Genomic DNA, 16,301 nt, shown 5'->3' with positions numbered 1-16,301 from the left:
TGGCCCAGTTTAACCCTTGATGCACCGACCATGTGGAAGTGCTAATTTGAAAACGAGAAAAGAAATAAGACTTTCTGTTTAGACAGTTGTCAGCTTCTTCTTCTTCTTTTTCTAATTCTTCCGTTTTTCTTTTTAACCGTCTGTATTCTGCGTAGAAGGCAGCTTCTGTCCGGGGCCCACTGCTGTGAAATACAAACTCCTTGGATAGGTTTGTCAGACCCCTCCCCGGGCTCAGCTGTGTGTGTCACAGAGATAACCCTGACCCCGTGGAGAGCTGGCACACACTTTCCATTTGTTGAGGATCGAGTGTGGAGGTTGGAGCTTCTCAGACATCACGTTTTCCATTCCCAGATTTTGACAAAGCTGTTTTCTCTTTGATGTAAACAGAAACAGTGTGCGGAGTGACTCACCGGCAGAACAAATAACACCAAATGTAACAATCATAAACGAATGGGGAAATTCAGTACGTGTGAGTGTGCCAGTGGAAGCCTTATCTTCAGAGTTTCCATTAAAAACAGACACATGTCATGCATACATGCTGCTGTGTTGGGAATCTGTCGATCTGCTGCTAGCTTGCAGACATTTTCATGTGAAACTGCACAGCTCAGTTTCGATTCTTCTTTTGAAAGAATGAACGGAATCACTGCGTGCACTACTCTAAACTGCAGCTTGACTCTGGGCCACAGCTACACACTTAGAGGAGAAACATTACAAACGTGTCCTTTCCACACAACGGCAGGTGTGCTGCTGCCAACCCCTTAAACACACACACAATTGTGAGAAGTTTCTAGTTTCGTTTCCAGTTGCAGTGGCGGAGAAAGAAGAGGAGCTGTGGGGGCGACGAAGGGAGAGAGACACAGAGGAAGTGAAAATGAAATTCAGCTCAAAGATCGTCTATGTCCTAAGAATAAACGATTTGGGGGGAGGGGGGAGTCATTTCCGTCGTGTTTCACCTGCTTGCACATTTAAACACGTATTTGCTACAGTTAGCCAGGACATGTATTCAGGTACTAGTCACTGAGCTATGTATATGTAGCCTAGTCGTGCAGTGATTTAATGTTGGTGTTTTGCAGTGGCGTGGCAAGGTGAATGGTAAAAAAGATAATTAAAAACCCCAAAACACAACGGAGTGAGCCATCTTCGCTTTGGCGTGTGCGAGCGCACGCGAGACTTCACGACGCTCGAGACCGACCCAAAGCGAGAGCACGAGAGCAGGAGGGGGATTTCCAGCTCTGGCCCCCACTTCCCGAAGCGGCCGTTGTTTTGCTTTCGGTCTGAATGCAGAAACAGAAATAAACGACGACCACACTTTCCCTTTTCCACTTAAAACCTCGAACACGTTAATCTGTCCGGCTTTGGCTGCTCTTCTTATTCCGACAGCGGGACTGTGGAGCCCGAGGCCGTCCAAATCTAACAGGTAACATGTTATTTCCGCATATTAACGTCGCTGCCTTGCGCTCCCCTGGCCACACTGACTTCCTACAGGGCGACATGACGGATCCCTAGCTCAAGTGAAAGTAGTTCTGCAGTTTGTCTCCGCGTTTCATGACTCGGTATGGGATTTATTTTCACTTTTGACTTCGTTGTTTTGGGTCAGCTCGGTGGCAGGCGGTAGACACACAGGGCGCGATAAACTTCTGACTTGACCCCTGCTGCTAAAGCAGACTCGACTCCAGAACAAACACGTTACTAACGTTGGAAAGTCAGCGCTGATGTGGCTGTTTACCTGGAATTGTTAATATTTGCTAGCATCCTCCCGCTCTTTGAAGTGTACAGTGTTTATCTGTTTGTAACTGTGTGTATTTACCGTGTTATAATGTGAGTAGCAGCGGGACTGAGCCGTGAACAGTATTCAGGTCTTAGTGCGTGTTATTTACACTGAAAACACTACAAGTGTTATATTGTCTGCACTCCGTGACAGGTAACTTACCATGTTTAGCAGTATAAAAATAAATGTGCTATACACTGAAGAAATAATAATAGTAATACTATTAATAATTTAAAAAGTAGTATTGATGTTATAATATTGAATGTTATATTTTTAAATGTACAGTTGGACTATATTTGTGTAGACACCGTTATGTACACAGTGTAAATACATATTTCAACTCTTCTTGATCCAATTTTTCCGCATTATCAGCAGCAAATGTTCCTCATTGTGCAATTAGTAAAAAACAGAAGAAAGCACACATAGTGCCACGCACTGTGATGACATGTTGGTCAGAAATCAGTATAGTTTGCGTCAACGGTTTAACCGCATTCATTTAACCCTAAAGTCCCGCTGTGATGATTCCCCCTTCCACCTATTAAACATCTGCTTATTGAAATGTATTCACACATGTGCTGTTCTCTCAGAGGACTTAGATGCAGTCTGTCTCTCTGAAAAACGGAGCGGAAACATGACATAGTGCTGAGTTAAGTGAATTTGGCGAATGCGTTAAAATAGATCTGGGTCTTTTTTTTCCCTTCAATTGTCTTTCTGTTAGAAAATGTCTTCTGTCAGCGTCACATACTCTGAAATAAAACTGTAAGTTTTTACAAGTATATCTGTAGTTAAACTGCATGTCTGTGAATGATGAAAATATTAATAAAATATTAATATCCACAGACGTAATTTAAGAACAAACAAATGCTCGTATTTGTGAATGTGAGCGTGCTGCTTTTAACGTGTGAAGTAAGCTGCGGTCAGAACTTGGGTGATAAATCAGGATGAAGAGATACCTGGGTCGTTTTTACTATATATGAACTAATGAGCTGTCTTATCTGTGAATAAATAAATAAATTTCTTGTCCTGAGTCGCTAGTGTGACTGTAAGTAACCTGTGTGAATGATTTCTAACTGATGCTGTGTGTCATGTAGTCTGCTGGGAACACCTGAGACGGTTGTCTGTCTTTCCAAGACCAGCAAAGTCTGCTTTTGAAGCGCACAGCACAGTTTGTTTGCACAGTGATCGGTGCAGCGCCCCCTGTTGCATCTGAGTTAAACAGCAATGGCACATTTTATCATATGTAAACTTAATGTGCTTCATGTATAAGATAAAAACATGTAGGATTACAGTGCTTTAAAGTAAACAAGTGTAAGCCTGTGCAAACAAAAAAGGTTTTGAGTTTGTTTTTGAATGCTGCATGCACAGGTGTAACTGATCTCAGGTCAGCAGTAACTGAAGCACCCACAGCATACTTGGATCTGCTTGTAGGAGCGTTTGCCCTGCACCTGATGGCAGCTTGACTGGGTTGTTAACAGTGAGCAAGTCAAAGATGCTTCAGGTGTGCAAACCACTGAGAGCTTAGTGCGCTGATAGGACTTTAAAGGTGAAATATCAGTTTGTGTTTGCTGAAGTCATTTGCGTTGAGATTTGGTGACACAAAGCTGTCTCTTATTGATATTTGCGTGGGTTGTTTAGTTTTCATTTTTGGGCACCAGGGGCTGTGTTGAATTGGGACGTGGGCCCTGTGTTTTGCCCATGTGTGCCATTTGTGCTGCACTCCTTGTATCTTTTTCAGCTTGTGTTTTCTGTAGTGATATTGTGAGCTTTCACTGAGCAGACTCTGAAAGACAGAGACAGCTGAAAGGCTCAGCCCTGTTTGATATTTTGGATTTGATGCTGTGCTGTTTCACCTTGTTTAACCTGTTGGGGAAGCACTGCGCTGGCAGGGAGTGTCTGCCTGACTGGACTTTGATCAGGTTTGTGTGCAGAGATCATCACTCTGCCCTTAAATCAAATGTAGCGACATGGGTGGGCTAAAGTTTTCTGGGACGGTTATGAGCTCTGTGTTCATTTTTTCCTCTTGGTCCATTGTTGTTTCATTTCAGGTGTCGTTCTCTGGAACAGTGTGAGGCTGAGTGTAGAGCTACAAACATGAGCTGACATTTTTATTTATGAATCGTGTTTTATGGCTGCTGTTCTTTGCGAACACATTAAAGAGCCTGGCCAAGAGTTTTATCTTTACAAGCACACACAGATCTGATTCAACTGTGTTCCACACCTCACTCTGAAATGATGACTATGAATGGGGAAAAAACATCAGTGGGGGGCTGCTATGCTAATTTCCAGCTCTACTTGAGTAGCTCTGGGTGATTCATGGTTCAGAATCGTTCTTGTTTGTCGTTGGCTCGGTGCAGCCGCTCCGTTCATCCTGTGTGAAACAAGATTTTTTAAGTGTTCTTGCACAGTGAGCATCACGGCAGATCACGTATTACAGCATTTCTGTTATTTTTTTTAAAAGTTGCTACACTATGCTATGTGTAAAAAAACATCTTTGAATCCCAGTATCAATACCAGTGCTCACACATTCATAATAACGTTTCTGTGTGTGTGACTTCACAGACCGCAATGCCAGTAGAACGAATGAGGATGAGACCCTGGTTACAGGAACAAATCGAATCCTGTCAGATTCCAGGGCTGAAATGGCTTAACAAAGTGAGTGTTGTCACACACACACACACACACACACACACACACACACACACACACACACACACACACACACACACACACACACACACTCTGAAATTCAAGATGATGTAAACAATGTAAATTGTTTGTAGGAGAAGAGGATCTTCCAGATTCCTTGGATGCACGCTGCCCGTCATGGCTGGGACCTGGAGAAAGATGCTCCGCTCTTCATGAGATGGGCCATACACACGGGTATTGCACAGATTTAACTGCAGCCTCTGCTGCTGCTTCTCCTTTTTAGCGGTTCTGATTTTCATGCCTGCTACACACTGAAACACTTCTGTGACTAAGTTCAGAGAGTTTTGATTTATAAAATGCCTCATTTCGATATCACTGGGAGTAGTGTTCCTCTTCGTTGCTAACCCCAGTCAGTAACATTCAAAAAGGATCCAAGTTGAGCTTCACTTAAACGGAGAACAGTAACATCAGGAAATTCTTGTTTGTTTACCGTCCCTAAAATAATGAGATCCTTTTGCATTTGTTTGACTCCATATTTTTCACCTGATGTAAACACCACGTGTGCTGGCTCTGTGCTGAACAGCTTGAGTACCTGCTCTCAGGTAACTTTGTTAGGAAGCACACAATGTCTGTGTAAGGGTAATCCCCACTGCTTTGCTACAGCAGTAAATGAGAAAACATAATCTGTGTAATCTTTGCTAGAAGGACGTTTGAAGACTGTCAGATGATGTCTCCCAATCGCTTTTTACATTTCAGTTTGGTTGGTATGTGAGAACATATGATGTAAAATGTCCAACTTTTGCTCCTTGGTGGTAAAGAACCCCTCTAAAAATTCCCAGATCCAGATCAAACGTTAATCACTGCTAAGCTGCGTAAACCCTCACCTCGGAGTAATCCTGCTAACAAACAAAGCAAACCAGTCACATGACCTCATTGGTGGATAATATTAGGGAAATTGTTACATTGTTTAAATATTTCAGGTTAATTTTTCCACTGAGAGAAATGCTACTTTATTACAGATCGAGCTAAAAGCAGCTGCAGTCTTGTTGGTGGTGCCTGTACTTGATTGCAATAGTTAGTTTGACCAATAAATGGTCTAATTGTATCATATTAAATGAGTTTATGTAATAAGACAAAGAAATATATTTTCCTTGTTTTTTCACTATGATCTGACTTGAAGTGAACATGTCACATAATACCAGCTGCTGTAAAATTAAACAGCAAAAACTAACCAAGTAGAGTCTTTGTAGCTAATATTATAGAGTCAACAAGAGTCAGTATGCATACTGGTAACACTGGTTAGCTGAGAAATGATCGCCTCCATAGTGATGAAGCTGTTCTCTGAAATCCACCACAAAAAGACAAATTAGTGATTTTTTTCCTTCTTGTGTCTGAATCAGGTAAATACCAGCCAGGTGTAGACCGTCCTGATCCAAAGACATGGAAGGCTAATTTTCGCTGTGCCATGAACAGCCTGCCAGACATCGAGGAGGTAAAGGACAAAAGCATCAAAAAGGGAACCAATGCCTTCAGAGTTTATAAGATGCTCTCCTCCTCAGAGAGAAATGCCAAGAAAGGTGAGTGCTGCTGCTGTCGTCATAAATTCTTTCAGTTTTATCATTCTGCCTCGAAACTCAATTGTTTCCTCATTTTTGTTGTTTGAGGTTACTGGAAACTCAGTTGAATGTTTTTTTTTCTTTTTTTTTCTAGGAAAGAAGAAGGCAGACAAGGAGAGAAAGTCCAAAGGAAATAAAGAGGTAGATAAACGTACGGGATGGAGATCACATCAATGCTACAGTAGGATGTAGAGGAATGAAACAGCAAAGATAGAGATCCTGGAGCAGTGCTGGCGACCAGCAGCATGTTAGAACAATCATGTTTCTTCAGGATTCACTTAGTTATTTCAAACTTTAACCTGCAGCTGATAAGCAGCTTTTCCTCCTGGCTGGTTTGGTAACACGTTTGGTATGACAGAAATGGTTTACTAAGAAGTGTTGTGAGTGCTTTTTCCTGCCAAGGCAAAGAAAACACTTCTGGAAATGACACGCAGCCTTTGAGCTGGCGACCTGCCATTTTATCTTACTTTGAACAATCAACTGTTGCTCAGTTCCACACATGACAGAGAAATTTACCAGGAAAAAAAGGTGTGGTACCACACACTCACCGGAATTCTGTTCTGCCTGTCAGAAGTCCGACCGGTAACTGCTGCTTGTATCGCACTGATGAATAGGTGGATCTTGAAGCTTTACTTGGAGAAAAACATTTTTAAGAAAATCTGTTCAGGCATTTTTATTCTCACTTTCTGAAAGAACGAGCTTAGAAATAGGAGTCAAAAAAATCAGATATAGCAGGACATCACAGGGTCAAGCTGTTTGCTTTGGAACAGGAAATTTGAATAAGAAAAAAAAGGAAGCCGTGCACTTGTTTAATGTGGTGGGGTTGGTTAGCTCAGTATATTTTGGCAAAATGTGTTTTTATAGCAGAATTGATGCAGATATCAGGCTGTGTCTGAGTATGCTCTCTGTCAGGGCAGCTCGTTTCTAACAAAGCTGTTTATAAATCCCTTCATTTTTTAAAGTACACATATCATCTCTTTGCTGGCTCAAGGCAGTTAGAGTTTATTAAAGTTATTATATTCCTGGTACAACCTTTGGGATTTCTGATGTGTATGAATAGATGTGATGTAGATATCTCCTTTATAGACTCAAACTCTGCAGACAGTGTTTAAAACACTCAACTGTACTCAGCGTTGTGTTGATGGTCCTTTTTCCCACCACAAATGACAATGAAGCCAACATATGCATGACAGAGCAGCCAGTACCACATACTCAGTGTGATGCAAGTTTGTATTTTGGATCAAGTTAGCTGATCAGATAAGCTTTTCCATTCAATGTATTTTTGCCAATGGCAGTGCTGGGAAACCTGCAACATGATGACATGATATGATTTTCTTGACTAGTTTCAGTAGATACAACTGGCTTTCTTCTGGCTAACATTAGTATAACCACTGATGTGGACAAATTGTTTACTAACTGTTGTGTGGAGCTTGTCTGTTTAACTGTGACTCCATTTCTAATCTCACTGTTAATGCTGGGAGCAGAGGCAAGGCACTCTGGGACTGTAGCGGAAAACCCATCCAGCATCTTTCAAACAGCAGTCAGTGTGAGATAGCTGAAAGTCAGGGAAAGGCTTATTTTCTGTTTAGACACGAGCAAAAAACCATTTAATGCTTAAAAATGTGCCCACTGTAGCATTAACTTTATATATAGTTTTTTTTAATCAGTTGTATGTCTTTGCTTATTGTTTTTTCTTCTTTCTCTGCTGTATGGTCAGGTGTTTGGCGTGTTGTCTTACCGCTTATTTTGATTACTGACGTCAGCTCTTTGTTATGGAAATAAAGTGTCTTTAGACTTTGATCGTCCATCATTTAAAAATCGTTTTTCCTTCTTGAAACCAGAAGGTCAGCTCTCCATCTCCAGACAACAGTCTTCTTGAAGCTGATGCTGGACCTGTTGACTACACCAAACATGAAACAATCAAGATGGAGTCAGTGGAGCTGACAGTGACAGACAGTGTGTCAGGTATCACACCACCGTCTCTCTTTTTTTCCATTACCTTTATCCCATTTGTGTGTATGTGCTACCTGTTTGCTTTTGACCTGTGCTTACAATGACTAAGCAGATGAGTCAGGTTTGTAACACAGTGGCAGGCCTGAGGATGTTGCATCAGAAGGAGAAATACAAGAAGCGTGAACACGCACATTATGCAATGACGAAACCCTCCCTTTCTCCACTCAGTATCATTTAACTTTTTAAAGTTTGATTGTCGTCACACCAACTACAACTTTTCACTAAGACAAGTGCTTGGAGAGGAGACATTGGTGTACTTTACTCACATATAAGGTCGTTACAGATACAAAGGATTATGAACCCACTCATCCTGACTCTTCTCTGTCCATCCTCAGTGATCCACAGTCAAGCTGAAGACCATGTGATCACCAGTGAGCAGCTGCCGTTTGTCTGTCAAACAATCGAGGTGACCACTGAGAATGAGGAGCAGACTGTTAGCTCCTCCCACCCGTACCCGCTGCAGATCTCTCCTGTGTCTATGTGCGGCGGTAAGACAACACAACTGCACCTCGCCACATTTTGTTACAAGGAGAAACATAAATACGTTAGTTAGGGTGGAGCAGGCTCGTAGGAGTGTCCGCTGTGTAGTTATTCAAAGGAGCTTTGACCACATAGTAACCTTTTTTAGAGCAGCGCTACGAATGCAGACACAGAGCACGCTCTGTAGAGTGAAGAGCGGTGGCATTATCTTGGTGTCAAGATCAGATCAGTTGTTTTTTTCTCTCTCTTTAAATGACACTTGCTCTGTGCCTCCATCAACTTGTGAAATATCGAAACTGTGACCTGATGACCTGCTGATACCAGTCAGAGCACTGTCTTAGGTTTCAACATCCACCAGCATCTTTCCTACGCCCTACCTGTAGAGAACTAACAAGGCAAAGCTGCTCATCCAGCTGTAGAGAGGAGGAAAACCTGCTCCTGTTAAACAGATCTCTAACTGTGATTATTATGTGTGGGGCTGTGAGGTTATTGTACTTGAGCCTCACTGATTTGCCATTACTCATTTCATCAGCACCCTCTTTTCTGTGTATGTGTAGCTATCGTTTTTTCTTCCCCCAGTCAGTCGTTCAGGCAGAGCTGCCTCTTTCAGTTTGTAGTGGACTATCAGAGTCTTCATCTTCCTTTTTCTGCTTCTTATTTCTTTCTCGTGTTTCTTAAATTGCACCATTACTTTATGAGTCAGGGTGCAAATGGACGTCATTCATGTATCCCTTGTTTTCTTGAGAACAGTACTGGCGGATGCTGGCGTAGTCAGTTTGGTTTTCTGCTGTAAATCATGGTTTTAACTGAACGTAATTTTTCTGCATGTTTTTCCCTTTGATGTGTGTGACGTAAGAGGGAGTAATAGTTGTGTGCATGTCTCTTTTTGAACAGGCAGCGACACAGAAAGTGATACAGAAAACATCAAAGAGGTTAGTATCTGATTATACGTACAGGGGAGAGAGTAATAACTGAATCATTAACCGGTCTGATTTTCAGATAAACAGGTTTTTACCTGTTTCAACCGTACGGCTTGAACAAGGCGTGTGATTGTGTGTGTGCACGTGTGGCTACTTCTCTGAGCACCGCTTTGAGTTTAAAGCTCCAGGTGAAGTTTGCCTACCAGACCACAAGAGTCCTGTTATGTGTGTGTGTGTGTGTGTGCGTAATGTTCCTGTAATGTTAAGTGAGAGTGAGAAAAGGGAGGGTCTTGTCAGGAACTACTGCTTTCAAATATTAACAGTTTGATATGAAGCTGTCTTTTGTAGTCTAATCTACACACACACACACACACACACACACACACACACACACACACACACACACACACACACACACACACACACACACACACAAATACCTACACATGTGTTTTGGCTCACAATAATATGGAACCTTTTTATATAAAGTCAGACAGTTAAAGAATAAAACAGAACAAAAACAAATAAAGAAAAAATAACAGTAAAAGATTAATAACTAAACCAAACCAGCAGATTTCTGTCACAAGACTTAAGGTTTATTTTCTAATCACACGAAACAAATTTATGCTCCTTTGAGAACCAAACACATTATTTATAACAGGCTTCGTAAAATCACCTGTTTGCAGGCCTGTACGTGACAGCCACACAGTCCATATATCTTACTTGTCATGTGCATGCGTAATCATACGCACACACTCCCAGACAGGTCACATTTTCAATGGTTTCATGTTTAACCTTTGTAGCAATAAATACAGCAGGAAGCGTTGGTATTAGCAATGTCACCTCACAACAATGAGGCTCGTGGTTCAAATCCCAACTCGAGCCTTTCTGTGGGTTTGCAGCAGGTATTCCGGCTTGTTCCCACAGCCCAAAAACATGCATGTCAGGTTAAGTGCTAATTGTAATTTATGTGAGGCACAGCAAGTGCATACAATAGAGTGCTGTTTGATAAATGGTACTCTACTTCAGCCCTTCTTACTAGGTCTAAGTGCTTTCTATCAAACATTCACACTCGCATCAAATAGCAACTTGGGGTTCAGTATCTTGCCCAAGAATACTCTGACATGCAAGCTGGAGGAGCCAGGGATCAAACCACCAACCTTCCAGCTGTTAGATGACCTGCTCTGTCTCCTCAGCTACAGCAGCCCCGATATTATATGAATGTGTGACATGTAAAGCAGGCTAAGGAGCTTGGAAAGAAAAGCCTCTGGACTTCTTTAAATTGGTCAAATGGTGGAAGAGTCCCAGATTTAAGGCCTGTGGGAGTGTCCCACCAAGAGGGACATGGACCCCCTATTGATCCTCCACCTAATCACACGAACCAAGGTGTGAAAACGGGTGGAGGTCACAATGGGCCATGGTTTCAGGTGAACCTGCTGTGAAACCTAGCTCCACCCTGTCATGTGATTTCCTTTTTGGCTTGTGTGATTAGGTAGAAGATCATTAGGGGGTCCATGTCCCTCTAGGGAGGCCACTCCCACAGGGCTTAAATCTGGGACTCTCCACAATTTGACGTTCCAACTGAAGAAGCTTCTGGGATTAGAGGTGAAACGTGTTCAAGCAACTTACAGAAGTCCAGACGCTTTTCTTTGCAAGCTCCTTAGACTACGATGACCTGGGTGACTGAGAACCTTCACAGACAAACTTGTAATATAGAGCGTTGTAGGTGTTTGCCTTTTACATTATTTCTTAAATCTCCAAAAAATTATCATCATATTTCTACATCACCTTCTTCTTTTGTCTTCCAGGGTATCGGTGCTGCCTGGAGGCGGGACTACAGCACATCAGTTCTCAGGATTCCCCCGTGTTCTCTTCCTGGCATGGCGACGTTTGTCAGTACAACCAAGCCCAACTTCAAGGTGACGAGCACACAAGACCCTTCCCCGCTCATCAGCTACCACACCGATGGCTGGACGCCGACCTACAACCAGAACTCTCTCGTGTCCACGCCAGGCACTCACACACATGAAGTGCGCGCGAGTGTCATTATGAAAACCTCTGACATCACTTCCTCTTGACCTAACACGTGGGAGTAGCATCACTGCATCCAGTCCATATGAAAGACAGAAAATGTTTGTTTTCTCCGTCAGAGCCATGTGGGGCCTAAAAAGGGACAAACCTCCAAAAATTAGATTTTTCCTAATATCTGTCTGGGCCAACATTTTCTCTGTTTTCTTTCCTTTCATTTGAGGAAATCATTGACTTGTGCACAAAGTGATGAGCACTTAAGGTCACTTTCTACTTCCTGCACGTCTTCCTGATGTAAAAATTAACTTCAATGTGTGGAGGACTTGCAGACCTATGTGCAGTATCAAATTTAGGAGCAAGTGCACCGTAGCATACCACTGCAAAACACCATGTGCTCAGCCATGGACACTGTGTGTCGCTGGTTGATGGTTTTCCCCGCTGCTTCGTGGTAACACTTGAGTAAACGCCAGTGAAGGAATTTCACTACTTTTACCTTTGAAAGCAAAATTAGCTTTTACTTCTCAGAAGTTCTTCAAGATTTTATTGTGTATATGAATAGGTTTGTTCTTTGTTTAAAGTCCGTTAACTCCAAGAGAGTGGAGCTGGTGTTTGAGGGCAGGATGCCTGCCAAGCACGAAGCAAAAAGCAAAAATGGTAAATAAATAAATAAAAATTTAAAAAGCTAAAATATGTAGCCAAATGGGCGCCATGCCCAAGTAAAGTCTTTATGTTTGCATCATCTTATTCATCCGCTGTGTTGTGATTTTAAGATGTGCACAGTTTCCAGTCAACAGTCATTATCATGACACAGTGTGAGCTCAAGTGTTGCCGTGAAAGGCTCTGCTGGGGACACATGGTTAGACCACTTGTGTTCATAAGCAGTGACTCAAAAATTCTTCTGTTTTGGCGAAGCAGGCGTCAATCACAGGCCTGTTTTTATCTGTGTAGAGGACGACAATCATCGTGAGGCCCTGCAGGCGTGTGTCTGTCTGTCTGTCTGTCGACCTCAGGACAAAGTACTCACCAACACACACACACACACACACACACACACACACACACACACACACACACACACACACACACACACCTCTCCCTACTGGTATTAATAATGTAAATAGCTGATTCTTGTGTATGCCTGCACGCTGCTTCAGCACCTTACAGACAGCACTGTTGTGTACATGTGTGTTGGGGTGTGTGACTGTGTGAGAGAGAGTGGGGTGTAGGGGTGGGATAGCTGTTATTGATTGCGTGTGCCTTTTGATAGCGTAGCTGGATTCAAACTATGTGTGCTTTAGCCTGCTGCTGACACATGCAGGGAGGCAGGTAGCACTGCCACAGGAAGCATGGAGGGATGAGGAAGTGGTCGGCACTGCAAAGGTTTAAATTCCTTGTGTTGGAGGAGTTTCTTAAAGCAGACCTGTTAAGTACAAATCATAGGAAGATTGCCCTGACGTGGTCATCTTAGAGCGACCAACCACCCATCGATCCCAGCTTTTGTTTTTATGCAGCCGATCAGAAGAAAGAGCATAAACTGAGGGGCTGCACCAAGAGAAAAGATTATTTTAATCTATGAATCATGCCAAGTTACTCATAGAGTACAAGGATAAAAAGATGGAGCTGAACACGAGCCTATTAAGCTGAGTGAATGACCTCCTCAGCATTCCAGTGCTCAGCTCCGTCCTGTTTTCCTGTGATGCCCAACACTAGCCTGACTGCGTTAACAGTAGTCTGCACATCGTACTCCCCACAACCTGTAACACAATGACTCCGAGCTGCTGGAATGCAAAAAGTCGACAGAAGGATGAACTGCAATCCCAGCTGTTTATATCAAGTCCCGTGGAGAATCACCAGCCCCTGACTCGCAGGCTGCGGGGAGTATGTTTTCAGTGTGCAAGATGTGTTGGCAGCTAGCAGGCTAAAGCACAGCTCAGCAGAGCTCAAGTAGGAAAACAGTAGGGAAAGTAGGTGACTTGTTATGCTTTTTATTTTCTAAACCAAACTCCTGGAGAATTTTAACACTGGACGCACATTAACGATCGTGGTGAATTTATTTATGGTTCTCGCTGAATCACAGAGCTCTGGGCTTCCTCGATAGCAAATCTTTGATGTGCCTTTATTGCCAGAGCGCCACAAACTCACAGTGACAGTCTTCAGTTCAAGGGTGACATTTAAAGCCTTTTATTACTACTTATCACTCTCTTTTTTTCCTACAGCCATAACAAACATGTTTTTTTATTTTGAACCTTGTGGGTTTTTAAAATTGTAATTTTCAGCCATTTGGTCGCAACCTTCAAAGGCAGAATAAAGATGCATAGCAGTCGCGATGAATTGTTTGAGACATGTGAATGTGCCATATTAACTGGACTGCTGTTTTTATAGTGATCTTTCCATTCTCTAGCTCCAGTTTGTCTTCTGGTCTGACATCACTTCCCTTTTTTGTATTGCCTTAACAAAAACAAAACAACAACCTGACCAGGTTTAAGTACCCAAAGTGCACTTTTCTGTCGTGTTTATTTCTGCTCTCGCAATGTCGTTACAACCAAAAAGTCAGCAATGAGTGTTGATGGCATGGTATCGTGCGTTTTGCTAATCTTTTCGTTTGTTTATTTTTATGCTTTCATGTGATTCAGAGCCACTGATAACTCAAAGCAGGGGTGTGTCTTATTCTTTTGCACTTAGCTTATTACCATAAAGGGCAACCGTGAGTTCAAACGAGAGAAAGAAAGGAAAAAAACCCAGATCATTGTTCTGCTTCTTGCAATGCAGCAAAGAGGCTTTCACCACAACCTGTCACCACTGTTTCTTGTCTGTACATTATGACTTCATGTGAATCACCACGTAAATCTGAATAAAAACTTTTTTTGTATTTATATAGGCTGTTTGGCCTCATTCACGACCTGTAAAAGAAATTTAAACTGCTGAAAGTTTATCACAGAGCTCAGAGTCCAGTTTTTACAGCTTCCCAGACACAGGCCCTGTAAATATGTATTGCTGTTAAGATAAGAGCGTCCAGTAAAAACAAAGTTCTCTGAAAGTGAGGACTTTCCTCAGTAACCAAAAAAAGGCAGAGCCAAAGTTGGCTCCGAGCTCAGCTTCTGAGATAAGAATTAAAGCTTTGCTGCTGACTTGTGCAAGTAGGGACATGCAATGACTGCATCCGAGTAACAGGCAGAGTGTGTTCTGAGTGGAAAATACTCTGTGTGTTGCGGTTTAGGCTTTTTTGTCAGAGCAGCAGATGTTTGCTTTGTTTTACACACACAGCTCATTCAGTTGAGCCAGAGCACTAACTGCCCTTTCAGTTTCAGTTGCAGTTCTCAGTTCTCATTTTACTTCCTGTTTGTTTCCGAGACCTCGCTTCATGGCCGGCCAGTCACCCTGACAACTGCTAACCGCATTCCTTTATAGTAAACAGGCCTTTAGTGTTGTGTGTCCACAGGCCTTATTTCACCAGCTGCTCTGTGTCTGCACAGCTCTGCTGCTCTTGCTTTTCTTCAGAAGAGGCAACAGAAGGAATTCACTTCAGCTGTGCAGTAGCTCATTCTTTGCTCTCAGCAAAACCAGATTAGATTCCCTGTAATGAAGAGAAGCAAAATATTAACCAAAAGCAAATAACTAAAATCAAAAGTCATAAAAACTGTGTATGTGTTCACATAACATGTAAATGTTTGTGCTGCGTCATCATAGGAAGGAAAACACACCACTATGATTACGCACGGATGCCACCTGCTGTTCAAAGGCAGAACAGCAGCTGTATTTCTCTTACACAAAGGCTTTCAGTAAAAACCTCCACAGTACTGTGCAAAAATCTTGAGCCTACCTCAACATTTGTAAAGTTTTTCTGAAAAGTGACATTTAAACAGGCTCCTTTATCTGCTGAAATATTTTCACGTGAACTGGATAAAACCAGGCTCAAAATTCTCTCCTTTATTTCCTTTAGTTTCTTTATTGGGACATTAGATCAAAGGTTCTAATGATGGGCTTTTTTTTTTTTTTTTTTTTTTTAAATCAGCCACAGATTTACATAAATATTGTGAACAGTCTGAAAAGTCAGTTTTCTGCCATCCTGTAGATAACATAAACACACCCCTCAGCAAAACCCTCCACAATATAGACAGCAAACAAACTGGGGCCTTTATTCACACAGGTCTCTCAGAGAGCTCATGGAACAGCCTAGAAATATTAGCATGAAGTTTTAGGAAAACTCTCCCAGCAGCTCAAAGCAAGAAAAACTATAATTGTTAACTCAGTGCAGAGGTGTAGTGGACTCTGCTGTTAGGGCGATCGTGGCTCAAGAGTTGGGTGTTCATCTTGTAATCGGAAGGTTGCCGGTTCAAGCCCCGGCTCGGACAGTCTTGGTCGTTGTGTCCTTGGGCAAGACACTTAACCTACCGCCTACTGGTAATGGCCAGAGGGCGCCGATGGCGCAATATGGCAGCCTCGCTTCTGTCAGTCTGCCCCAGGCAGCAGTGGCTACAACTGTAGCTGCCTCCACCAGTGTGTGAGAGTGAATGAATAGTGGAATTGTAAAGCGCTTTGAGGGCCCCGAAAAGCGCTATATAAATGCAATCCATTATTATTATTATTTGACACATTCTTTAAAAATGTGAGTGGTTGGTGTTCAAGTTCAATTCAATTTTATTTATATAGCGTCAAATTACAAGAAAAGTCGCCTCAAGGCGCTTTATAGATACAGAGAAAAACCCAACAATCATATGACCCCCTATGAGCAAGCACTTTGGCGACAGTGGGAAGGAAAAACTCCCTTTTAACAGGAAGAAACCTCCAGCAGAACCAGGCTCAGGGAGGGGCGGCCATCTGCTGTGATTG

General features: G+C 42.5%; 1 protein-coding gene across 3 annotated transcripts; it reads left to right on the top strand.

The window, feature by feature from the left end:
• Positions 1–1,160: 1,160 nt before the first annotated feature.
• irf2b (interferon regulatory factor 2b) lies at positions 1,161–12,501 on the top strand. Of its 3 annotated transcripts, none has more exons than XM_026186047.1 (9): positions 1,161–1,417; positions 4,328–4,420; positions 4,549–4,648; positions 5,815–5,991; positions 6,125–6,171; positions 7,875–7,995; positions 8,379–8,531; positions 9,418–9,455; positions 11,252–12,501. In XM_026186047.1, exons 2-9 carry the CDS (start codon positions 4,334–4,336, stop codon positions 11,519–11,521), a joined length of 993 nt encoding a protein of 330 aa, XP_026041832.1. In that variant the 5' UTR covers positions 1,161–1,417; positions 4,328–4,333; the 3' UTR covers positions 11,522–12,501. The 3 variants fall into 3 exon arrangements, with proteins under 3 accessions (XP_026041832.1, XP_026041825.1, XP_026041830.1); XM_026186040.1 differs by having other exon boundaries at positions 7,872–7,995; XM_026186045.1 differs by lacking the exon at positions 1,161–1,417 and adding an exon at positions 1,428–1,553 and having other exon boundaries at positions 7,872–7,995.
• The last annotated feature ends 3,800 nt before the right edge of the window (positions 12,502–16,301 follow it).

This window comes from Astatotilapia calliptera, chromosome 2, assembly GCF_900246225.1.
Source record: "Astatotilapia calliptera chromosome 2, fAstCal1.2, whole genome shotgun sequence".
Classification (NCBI taxonomy): Eukaryota; Metazoa; Chordata; class Actinopteri; order Cichliformes; family Cichlidae; genus Astatotilapia; species Astatotilapia calliptera.
Note: the sequence above shows the minus strand (reverse complement) of the source record. Positions and strands in the feature narration are given on the sequence as shown.

What these genes read in the sequence shown, in the direction of transcription:
- irf2b (XM_026186040.1), top strand. Translation starts at nt 4,334, where the DNA reads ATGCCAGTAGAACGAATGAGGATGAGACCCTGGTTACAGGAACAAATC. An exon ending in GGCTGAAATGGCTTAACAAA is followed by an intron (nt 4,421 to 4,548) that starts GTGAGTGTTGTC and finishes AATTGTTTGTAG; the next exon opens with GAGAAGAGGATCTTCCAGAT. An exon ending in AGTCCAAAGGAAATAAAGAG is followed by an intron (nt 6,172 to 7,871) that starts GTAGATAAACGT and finishes TCTTGAAACCAG; the next exon opens with AAGGTCAGCTCTCCATCTCC.